Genomic DNA, 12,406 nt, shown 5'->3' with positions numbered 1-12,406 from the left:
TTTAATGGTTCAATACGCCCCTCTACTCTAGAGTAGCACCTCTCTCTCTCCCTCTTCACTTCAGACACTCATTTCAGTCCACTGCACTGACTGGCAAAAGCTCCGCTGGTTACTATGGCAACATGAGACCTTGCCTGCTGCTGTCCACCTCGAGTGTATAAGCCCCTGACGTCAACAGGCACATGTATATGTATCCTGCTATAAATCACTTTACTATACATGCATATACATGATCTTGTCAGTCAGCCAATACTGGACCTATAGATGAACTCGTAGGCTTCCCCTAGCTTGATAGACGTGTGCCTTTTGCTGTTTATGTTCTTGACCCAGTTTGAAGCTTTGATTATTCAGTAGCTAATCAGTAGCTGGTGGTTGCTGTTGGTTTACCACTTAGAGACTGAGACTGGCTGGTGAACAAAATGAGAGATATACAAATGTTGATATGTTTTCTACCATCAGTTGGAATGCAGTTGAATGTAGTTTTACATCATTTCTGATGGTCATTTTTCTCTCTCTGTGTATTAGTACCTCAGCTGTGACTCCCTCAGTGCATTTGATTCCAATTTCCCTCATATCATTGGCTGGTTGACTGATTGATTGACTTTCCTCAGATAGTGTTAAATGGTAATTCATATTATATTTGCATTAGACATTCAGCAGAAGTGCTTACCCAAAGCGATTTAGTTAAGTGCACTGCATTTATTTTAAGATAGCTAGGTGAGACAACCATACAGTTGAAGTCGGAAATGTACATACACCTTAGCCAAATACATTTAAACTCAGTTTTTCACAATTCCTGACATTTCATCCTTGTAAAAATCCCCTGTCTTAGGTCAGTTAGGATCACCACTTTCATTTGGTAGCATTGTCTTTAAATTGTATAACTTGGGTCAAACGTTTCGGGTAGCATTCCACAACCTTCCCTCAATAAGTTAAGTGAATTTTGGCCCATTCCCCCTGACAGAGCTGGTGTAACTGAGTCAGGTTTGTAGGCCTCCTAGCTCGCAAACACTTTTTCAGTTCGGCCCAGAAATGTTTTACAGGATTGAAGTCAGGGCTTTGTGATGGCCACTCCAATACCTTGACATTGTTGTCCTTAAGCCATTTTGCCACAACTTTGGAAGTACGCTTGGGTTCATCGTCCATTTGGAAGACCCATTTGCGACCAAGCTTTAACTTCCTGATTGATGTCTTGAGATGTTGCTTCAATATATCCACATAATTTTCCATCCTCATGATGCCGTCTATTCTGTGAAGTGCACCAGTCCCTCCTGCAGAAAAGCACCCCCACAACATGATGCTGCCACCCCCGTGCTTCACGGTTGGGATGGTATTCTTTGGCTTACAAGCCCTTTTTCCTCCAAACATAACGATGGTTATTATTGTCAAACAGTTCTATTTTTGTTTCATCAGATCAGAGGACATTTCTCCAAAAAGTACGATCTTTGTCCCCATGTGCAGTTGCAAACCGTAGTCTGTCTTTTTTATGGCGGTTATGGCGGTTTTGGAGCAGTGGCTTCTTCCTTGCTGAGCGACCTTTCAGGTTATGTTGATATGACTCGTTTTACTGTGGCTATAGATACTTTTGTACCCGTTTCCTCCAGTATCTTCACAAGGTCCTTTGCTGTTGTTCTGGGATTGATTTGCACTTTTCGCACCAAAGTACGTTAATCTCTAGGAGACAGAACGTGTCTCCGTCCTGAGCAGTATGATGGCTGCGTGGTCCCATGGTGTTTATACTTGCATACTATTGTTTGTACAGATGAATGTGGTAACTTCAGGCGTTTGGAAATTGCTCCCAAGGATGAACCAGACTTCTGGAGGTCTTCAATTTTTTTCCTGAGGTCTTGGCTGATTTCTTTTGATTTTCCCATGATGTCAAGCAAAGAGGCACTGAGTTTGAAGGCAGGCCTTGAAATACCTCCACAGGTACACCTCCAATTGACTCAAATGATGTCAATTACCCTATCAGAGGCTTCTAAAGCCATGACATCATTTTCTGGAATTTTCCAAGCTGTTTAAAGTCACAGTCAACTTAGTGTATGTAAACTTCTGACCCACTGGAATTGTGATAAAGTGAGTTATAAGTGAAATAATCTGTCTGTAAACAATTGTTGTAAAAATTACTTGTCATGCACAAAGTAGATGTCCTAACCGACTTGCCAAAACTATAGTTTGTTAACTTACATCTAGACGTTCCGCTAGCGGAACACCTGCTCCAATATCCAATGATAGGCGTGGCGTGAATTACAAATTCCTCAAAAATACAAAAACTTCAATTTTTCAAACATATGACTATTTTACACCATTTTAAAGACAAGACTCTCGTTAATCTAACCACACTGTCCGATTTCAAAAAGGCTTTACAACGAAAGCAAAACATTAGATTATGTCAGCAGAGTACCCAGCCAGTAATAATCAGACACCCATTTTTCAAGCTAGCATATAATGTCACATAAACCCAAACCACAGCTAAATGCAGCACTAACCTTTGATGATCTTCATCAGATGACAACCCTAGGACATTATGTTATACAATACATGCATGTTTTGTTCAATCAAGTTCATATTTATATCAAAAAACAGCTTTTTACATTAGCATGTGACGTTCAGAACTAGCATACCCCCCGCAAACTTCCGGAGGAATTTGCTAATAATTTACTAAATTACTCACGATAAACGTTCACAAAAAGCATAACAATTATTTTAAGAATTATAGATACAGAACTCCTCTATGCACTCGATATGTCCGATTTTAAAATAGCTTTTTGGTGAAAGCACATTTTGCAATATTCTAAGTACATAGCCCAGCCATCACAGGCTAGCTATTTAGACACCCGGCAAGTTTAGCACTCACCAATATCAGATTTACTATTATAAAAGTTTGATTACCTTTTGTTGTCTTCGTCAGAATGCACTCCCAGGACTGCTACTTCAATAACAAATGTTGGTTTGGTCCAAAATAATCCATCGTTATATCCGAATAGCGGCGTTTTGTTCGTGCGTCCCAGACACTATCCGAAATGGTAAATCAGGGTCGTGCGCATGGCGCAATTCGTGACAAAAAAATTCTAAATATTCCATTACCGTACTTCGAAGCATGTCAACCGCTGTTTAAAATCAATTTTTATGCCATTTTTCTCGTAGAAAAGCGATAATATTCCGACCGGGAATCTCCTTTTCGGCAAACAGAGGAAAAAAATCACAAAGACGGGGGCGGCCAGGTCACGCGCCTAAGCCCACAGTCCCTTGATCGGCCACTTGAGAAAGGCGATAATGTGTTTCAGCCTGGGGCTGGGATGACGACGTTCTGTTTTTTCCCGGGCTCTGAGCGCCCACGGACGACGTAGGAAGTGTCACGTTAGAGCAGAGATCCTTTGTAAAAGATAGAGATGGCAAAGAAGTTCAAGAAATGGTCAGACAGGCCACTTCCTGTAAAGGAATCTCTCAGGTTTTGACCTGCCATTTGAGTTCTGTTATACTCACAGACACCATTCAAAAAGTTGTAGAAACTTTAGGGTGTTTTCTATCCATATATAATAAGTATATGCATATTCTAGTTACTGGGCAGGAGTAGTAACCAGATTAAATCGGGTACGTTTTTTATCCAGCCGTGAAAATACTGCCCCCTAGCCATAAGAGGTTAACAAGAAATTTGTGGAGTGGTTGAAAAACAAGTTTTAATGACTCCAACCTAAGTGTATGTAAACTTCCGACTCAACTGTATATCACAGTCATTGTAAGTACATTTCTTCTCAGTAAAGTAGCTATCAGCAAAGTCAGTACTATTATGAAAAGACAAGCACATGTGTTTAATAAAGGCAAGTTTTTTGGGGGGGTGGTGAGAGGGGGGTGCTGTGGGATTACTCAAATTACTTTTTGAAGAGGTGGGTTTTCAGACGCTTATATCTAACATTCTGCCATGTTTACCCATACTGCACCACTCCTCAGGGCGATGAGGAGTCGAGTCTGGGCCTTCCCATCAGCCCCTTCATGGACCGCTCTGCGCCACAGCTCGCCAAGCTCCAGGAGTCCTTCATCACGCACATTGTGGGTCCGCTCTGTTCCTCCTACGACTCCGCCGCCCTCATGCCGGGGAACTGGGTCGACCCCGCCGATGCACGGAGGAAGGAGGAAGAGGAGGTGGGGGAACTAGAGACAGAGGAGGAAGAGGAGGATACAGCAGAGGAGGATGTGTCGACTAGCTCTGAGAGTTCCCGTAAGAGCATGTTGACATTCATGTTGAACTTCTTTGAGTTGAAAGAAGTCAGTTAACAGAAACCTATTGAAATCAAAGCTCAGCTTGAAATGGCCCAGGTATTGAGTTGTTGACATAGGGCCGATTGATAATACATGTAGTGGATTTAAGCAATAGGGCCCAAGGTGGTGTGGTATATTGGCATGACGCAAAGCGGATTGCCTGGATACAGCCCTTAGCCATGGTATATTGGCCATATACCACAAACCCCTGTGGTGCCTTAATGCTATTATACACTGGTCACCAACATTAATAGAACAGTTAACAAGTAAACCAAGTCAGCCAATAAGCATCCAGGACCCAAACTACCCGGTTTATAATTAGTAGTAGATACAGAAGCCTCATATACACGAGGCTACCTGGTCTGCCTTAAGGGTATTTGGTCTACCCAGGTTATCAGACCCTGCTTTGTAACCCCTGTCCAGAGCTTGTATGATAAGGGTTTGCATGTTACAGTATAAGGGGATAGAGATGTAGTAGGTTTTGTTCTGAGGAATTGTTTTCTTCTTCCCTACAGAGAAGCACGTGGTGAAGCTTAAGGAGAGCAGGAGGAGAGTGTTCTGTCCCATCACTCAGCACCTTCTGGACAACCACGAAATGTGGAAGAGAGTCATTGCCTCGGAAACCCAGGACACGCCGGACAGAGAGGCGCCTAACTGCCTCAGCAACCCCGCAGAGCCAATCACAGCCATCCACGAGGAGGAGGAGGAGCCAGCCAGCAAGGAGGAGCCAATAGATGGCCAGGGAGAGGAGACGGAAGGGGAAGAGACGGGGCTTGCAGAGGAAGTGGCTGAGCAATCAGAGACTGCGGAGAAAAGGGAGGAGGAGCTGGAGTGAGAGGATTATCTTTGACCCTTGAAGATCAGGAAACGGAACATTTATCCAAACTCATACCCTCTCCCAACTAGACTTTCTGACTCATGTCAGAAATTATACCCTATTCCCCATGTAGTGCACTAGCTGGCCAAAAATAGTGCACTATACAGGTATTGGGGTGTTGTTTGAGACGCAGCCCCTGATATTTGGTTGCCAGCAAATCACTTAGACACAACACTGTAGAAGTTTGGAGTAACATGTGCCTAAAGAAAACAGGGTGGAGGGAGGGAGGGAGGGAGGGCAAGCTGAGGATGAGGATGAGGGAGGGGTGGGATTTGTTTTACACACGTATTATATTGGATCAGGTTTCCACACCGCAATACGGACCCACAGAACACTGACCCCACTGCTAGTCTCAAGACACAGCCGGCCATACTAGTGGTCTGCATCCACCTGTCCGCCCCCACAGAACCAAGGTGTACAAAGTGGACTGTACTGAATAAACAATACAAACACTAGCTCCTGAGGACAATGAGATGAAAGTGCGGGAAAAAAGCTGTGTCCGCTCTGTGTTGGTTCTCAGGGAGCGAGGAGAGGACTGAGGACTGGGGAGAGGAGGGTCAGTGTTGATACAGAGTGTGCTCACACACACGCATGGAGGCAAACACACACTCACACACACAAACCTATCAGATGATTTGCTAGCTACCCCAGGAAGAGGGAATGGGAAGTCTAACATAGAACCCTGTAGCTCTGAAAAAGCTTTATATTCACTCAAGGAAAAAATCCACAGCACAGTGTTTCTTCACATTCTTCATCTCTCTAATTGTTCCAAATATACCATGTTTTCTCTCTCTCTCTCTCTCTTCTCTTCTCTTTCTTTCTTTCTTTCTTTCTTCTTCTTTCTTTCTTTCTTTCTTTCTGTCTTTCACTCACTCCACTTTTGTGTCGGTCATTCAGACTCTTTTTTCCTCTCACTCCTACGCAGTTCCACAGGACTCAGGAACACAGACACACCTCACTGGGCACACACTGGTTGAATCAATGTTGTTTCCACTTCATTTCAACGAAATTACGTTGAGCCACAGTGAAATTGGCATTGCATTGACATCTGCCCAATGGGACACAACACAGAGCCCTCATCCTTGTACTCTTTGTCATTGTTACTTCAACCAACACAAGTTATTGTTCTTTCCTTTGTGTTATTGGTTTGTGGTTATACTTTCTTATTTTTTTCAGCTGTAAGATTTTCTCTCTCAGTGACGTTTGTGTTTGGTAACTATGGTGTGAGCCTTTCTTATTTTTCGTACCATGTATCTTGATTATCTGCACACTACAAAAGGAATCACTTTGAATCTGAATCACACGGTTTCTTATAGAGTTAGACCTTTCTTTTATTCAGAAGCCTAGTTAACTATTCCAATGTAAGATGCAGGATTTCTCTCTTCATAGCCTTTTGACCCAGTAGATAAATACATGTACCACCTCGCTAGAGAAGAAGCATTCATATTAGGATTCATCTGTGGATGTCAATCTGACCATGACACTGAAAAAGAGATTCACCTTTTTGAAAATTTCTCTACAGCCATCTTCATTGATAAACTCTTTCATAGAACTCTCTCGTAGAACTATTTTGACGGTACACTGACCTCTAGCCTGTATTTCAGTCCTCTCTCACAATGGGATCTACCACCCAATACCCTGACAGGAAGTTCAGCCAAGAGAGCCATTGTCGAAAGTACACAGATTCTCTTTCAGTCTCTTGAGCGAGCATCATTCCCCATAGAGTGAGCTGCCTCACTCAGTTCCTTCAGAGAACCAAGGTTACAGTTGTAACCAGGCATTTTCCATTTAACGCTGGGAAATCATCTATTTCTCCAACAGGCTGAAATGATAACAGATAACAGACCTTGGGCTCCAATAGCTTTCAGCAAGTCAAGTGATCAAATTAAGTTGCTGAGTGAGCCTTGGAAAGCCTTGAAGGAGATATGGAGGAGCCCAGAGGTTCAACCAAGAGAACAAGGTTACAGTTATACTCCACATACCCTCAGAGAGACTGTGCTGCTCTATAGAACATGGTGAATCACGCATGGGGCTGAATGCAAACAAAAGTATGAAGAAAGATAATGCAGTAAAAATATCCATGCCAAGAAAGACATGTTTTCTTAGTGTGTGTTTGCTGACTCCCTCAAAGAAGTTATGTATTTATTAACTTTCTGATAGTTTCAACATTTCAGCCATAGGTCTAACTGGTTCAACCAGGAACCTGTCGAAGAAGGACAATATGGTTGAACTGTAGCTACCCCATTGTAGCTATAACATGATACATCTACAGTACCTGCAGCTATCCCATCTCTCCCTATCCATCCAGCTCCTAGCCCAGGGCAGCTCCCATGACATGACCAGGCAGATCAGGCCTAAGCATGTGTACGTCCCAAATGGCACCCTATTCCCTACATAGTGCACTACAGTTGACCATAGCCCTATGGACCCTGGTCAAAAGTAGTGCAGTAAATAGGGGAAAAGGGTGCTATTTGGGACACAGCCCAGGTGGACTAGCCAGCCAGCCTGAGCCAGGCAGCATGCTGCAGTCAACACATGGACCAGTGCTGGGCTCCTCGTGGCTGTCCATAGCTCCACAGCTCCATTTGATGTCCAGAGAGAGAGACGAATTGGTGGTTACAGAAGGATGAGAGGGAAGGGAGAGGAGAGAGGGAAGAGGATATGAGAGAGAAGCGGATAAGAGAGAATGGTATAGGAGAAGGAAGGGAATGAGAGAGGAAGGGAGATGAAGACGGGAGGAAGAGAAGAAGACGGGAGGAAGAGAAGCGTTTGGAGGTTTTCTGAGGTTGGTCAGTCTCTTTTTTGTTCACTGATGGTCTCTGTGGAAACGTCACTTTGATTGAGGAGCCAATTAAAATGTCTGTCTGTCCGTCCATCTGCCTGTCTGGTTCTCCTTGAAGATTTTACCCTTGACAGCTTGTTGTGAAACGTTAACATTATCAGGAAAAAGTATTTGTAGGATGACAATGTTTAAAGCAATACTGACACTTATTCTGTATCTGGAGCGTTTGAGTTGCACTTTGTGACCTGCAAAGTCAAGGGAAACCTTGTCTTATGTAACATTGCAACTCGAGTTTATGTACCGAATTCTTTAATTTTATCCAAATCATGTGCCTCTCTCTCTCTCTGCACTAACTGACCCTCTCTCTCTCTCTCTCTCTCTCTCTCTCTCTCTCTCTCTCTCTCTCTCATATATTATGTGATCTGTTATGGGTGATTATCTAACAGTGGCATTTAGTGTTGTAGCTGACATAACATCTTGTGATGGGCTAGGGGCCAGGTGGTTGCGTGAATCGTTATAATAGTTATTGGCCCATATTAAACGATACAGAGAAGAGGAATCAGACATTGCTAGTCAACCCCTGACCCATACATCTGCTGAGTCACTGCCTCATCTGAATAAGGCCTTTCACAATTTCAGTGTGTGGCCTAGGGGGAACTGAACAGTAACAGACCCAATGGAGTGAATGCAAAAGCAATATTCGCAGCCTATGATGACCTGTGTGCATGAGTGGTTGCGTACGTGTTCTACGGTAGCATTTGTTCAAGGGGTATTGTGAATGTGATTTGGTGGTCAACATTAATAAGCTACTATGGTAGGACAGCACTATATTGCTCTTCCTAATATGTATGAGTAGTCCATCTCTAATTCCTCGACGTGACCACACTTCCCACTGTATCTGTTCAAGTCTGACAACACCTAAACCAATGAGTTCTGTCACCTACAGGGATTTCAGATAGCTTTTGGAGTGGTAAATTTCAATGTGGATTTCTAGAAAAATTTGTTTATCCACTACTTGGTTTCCATGCAGACTACCACAGGTGGAGGTGGATGGGAGATGGAGAGAGACAAGAGTCCGGAATTGTACGCTATTCCTTAATTGAGCTGTGGACAAAAGGAGTGCACATGGTGGGAAATAGGGTGAGAGCCTTTCAGATGCTGGGTCTTGGAACAATGATTAATTCTTTACACTTTGTCCTCTACCTCCCTCCTTCTCGTCTACTGTTGCAAATCAAATCAAATTGTATTTGTCACATGCGCCGAATACCACAGGTGTGACCTTACAGAGAAATTCTTACTTACAAGCCCTTCACCAACAATGCAGTTTTAAGTAAATACCCCCAAAAAAGTAAGAGATAACAAAAACAAATAATTAAAGAGCAGCAGTAAATAACAATAGCGGGGCTATATACAAGGGGGTACCGGTACAGAGTCAATGTGCGCGGGCACCGGTGTCGAGGTAATTGAGGTAATATGTACATGTAGGTATGCATAGATAATAACAGAGAGTAGCAGCAGCGTAGAATGGGGGGGCAATGCAAATAGTCTGGGTAGCCATTTGATTAGTTGTTCAGGAGTCTTATGGCTTGGGGGTAGAAGCTGTTTAGAAGCCTCTTGAACCTAGACATGGCGCTCCGGTACCGCTTGCCGTGTGGTAGCAGAGAGAACAGTCTATGACTAGGGTGGCTGGAGTCTTTGACGATTTTTAGGGCCTTTCTCTGACACATCCTGGTATAGAGGTCCTGGATGGCAGGAAGCTTGGCCCTGGTGATGTACTGGGCCGTACGCACTACCCTCTGTAGTGCATTGCGGTTGGAGGCCGAGCAGTTGCCATACCAGGCAGTGATTCAACCCGTCTGGATGCTCTAGATGGTGCAGCTGTAAAACCAATGGGGGCGTGCTCGATCCTCCTTTTCCACAATCATCTCCTTTGTCTTGATCAGGTTCAGGGAGAGGTTGTTATCCTTGCACCACACGGTCAGGTCTCTGACCTCCTCCTCCCTATAGGCTGTCTCATCGTTGTCGGTGATCAGGCCTACCACTGTTGTGTCGTCAGCAAACTTATTGATGGTGTTGGAGTCGTGCCTGGCCGTGCAGTCATGAGTGAACAGGGAGTACAGGAGGGGACTGAGCACACACCCCTGAGGGGCCCCTGTGTTGAGGATCAGCGTGGCGGATGTGTTGTTACCTACCCTTACCACCTGGGAGCGGCCCGTCAGGAAGTCCAGGATCCAGTTGCAGAGGGACGTGTTTAGTCCCAGGGTCCTTAGCTTAGTGATGAGCTTTGAGGGCACTATGGTGTTGAACGCTGAGCTGTAGTCAATGAATAGCATTCTCACATAGGTGTTCCAATGCTAGATTCTCTCTTCCAATGCTAGATTCTCTCTGCATCTCTCTGTATCGGTAAACACAGGATTGATATGACCCTTGGCAACAGCACTGTGCATCCCTGACACATGGATACAGTGCAGGGAGGCAGCGGGAGAGGGGAGGGAGGGAGGGACAGCAGCAGAAGAAAGACGGATGAGAGAGGGATGTTGTGTGTCATACCGGATAATTGGTTTGTCTTTAAGTGACACTCGCTGTGTCTCAAATGGCACCCTGTGTGTGTGTGTGTGTGTGTGTGTGTGTGTGTGTGTGTGTGTGTGTGTGTGTGTGTGTGTGTGTGTGTGTGTGTGTGTGTGTGTGTGTGTGTGTGTGTGTGTGTGTGTGTGTGTGTGTGTGTGTGTGTGTGTGTGTGTGTGTGTGTGTGTGTGTGTGTGTCAGCATGGTCTGACAGTCCTCTGAGCGCCTAAAGAGAAAAACCCTCCAAATGTTTGTCCTCCAGAACATTTCTTCCTTCTTCATCTCTCTTTTTTCATCCCTCTATTTCTACATGCATCTTGTTCAAAACACACCCAGGATCACATTTCACATTTCCATAAAGGTTAGTTATGTGGGGATTTTTGTTTTGTGGTATAATCGAAAGGCTGTGTTTATTCATAACATGCAAAGGTCAGCTATGTAACTGGTATGTGAGGGAGATTATACAGTATGTGTCGCGGTTATATGCATGTGAGAACACAGTTATTCATGTGACTACCAATCAGATGAGAGTTTAGCTCTGTTTGCTCCTATTACATCTGTCTGTGCTGGGGGAAGCTCACACGCGCATACACACATACACACACATCAACTGTAGACTGCCTCGTGCAATTACAAAGTCATGTGCAATTGTCTAGGGGAGCTCACTTGCACGCAATTCCAAAGTGTGTCATAATACATCCTATTCAGAACAGAACCTTAGATTAGGAATAACATCTTGGCATTTAGTATTTGACAAGGATGTGGTCACATGCTCTTGTTGACACATTTCTTTCAGAGTACTACTATTGCCATAATTCCACCCAATCAGTGGGCAGCAGCAACTCTACAATAGGAACCAAACATGGACAATAGGGCATTGAAAGCATTGCGCCCCCGTGGTTTAAACAAAACAGGCACAGTTTGAAGCCCAACATCCTTCCTCAGACTTTGCTTCATGTTTTAACTCTGTCCTGTGGGATGTATTTTAAAGGCTATTGCCAGGTTAATGTAGTCCTGTCTGTGCCATTCATTCTGTCTGCATCCTAAATTACTCCCTATTGATCAGGTCCCATATGGCTCTGGTCAAAAGTAGTGCACTATACGGTATAGCGAATTGGGTGCCATTGGGAACGAACAATATGTCTCTCTCTTTGTGGGCATATGTTTGATCACATGTTAGCCACAACGAGAACCAAACAAGCTTTACACCTTCTTAAACGAGACATATGAGACTTGTTTTATATATTTATCTATAGCCGGTACTTCACAAACTGAATAATTATTACTGTTTCTTCTCTCTTGTATCTTGCACTTAACACATGTAGCAATACCTATAGGATGGGGGAAAACAGACGTGTGATTCACCAGTATTTGTGAAGTATTTCATTTTATTACTGGTTTATTGTTCCATTTTGTACAAAATATATGCTGTACAGATATAACAAATTAAAACGACAACAAAAGTCTTTTAGATAAACTTTATTTATTTTTACTGTTTTTGTAATTTAGACACTATACTGTAGCTCCTTTTTGGCCAGAATTACTGAAAGTGCCTCTTGGTATAATGTATTACAAAGTAAATATACAGTATATTGAGATTATTAGAAATTGTCACTAGCTGAACAATGTGGATGTTGTAATGTGAATACTGAATAACATGAGTTAAATGCTGTGGTAATCGTATGTTTGTTCTCTTTGCCTCGACTTGCATTTCTTTTTTTCATCCTCATTATCTATTTCATATAACTATGTCAACATGAAGTATGTAAATGCATTTCAACTTCTCAGGTACGTCGTCAAGGTTACTGATACATTCAGTATTTTATTTGATTTATGCCTAACCGATAAGCCAACAGTCATAGTTGACTAGGTAACATCATAGCATACTAGAAAGATCCCACTCTTTTCCCACCCTGTTATAA

At 43.4% G+C, this 12,406-nt stretch overlaps 1 protein-coding gene across 2 annotated transcripts in view; it reads left to right on the top strand.

The window, feature by feature from the left end:
* pde3a (phosphodiesterase 3A, cGMP-inhibited) overlaps positions 1-12,167 on the top strand; it is a 100,942-nt gene extending 88,775 nt beyond the window's left edge. For both annotated transcript variants that reach the window (XM_014153016.3, XM_014153017.3), the window contains 2 exons: positions 3,952-4,219; positions 4,776-12,167. In XM_014153016.3, the coding sequence (XP_014008491.1) occupies positions 3,952-4,219; positions 4,776-5,095 (588 nt within the window). In that variant the 3' untranslated portion in view covers positions 5,096-12,167. The remainder of the gene's footprint in view (positions 1-3,951; positions 4,220-4,775) is intronic.
* Positions 12,168-12,406: the final 239 nt, after the last annotated feature.

This window comes from Salmo salar, chromosome 17 (genome assembly GCF_965601325.2).
Source record: "Salmo salar chromosome 17, fSalSal1, whole genome shotgun sequence".
NCBI lineage: Eukaryota > Metazoa > Chordata > Actinopteri > Salmoniformes > Salmonidae > Salmo > Salmo salar.
The sequence above is the reverse complement of the archived record's forward strand: the minus strand, read 5'-3'. Positions and strand labels throughout refer to the sequence as shown.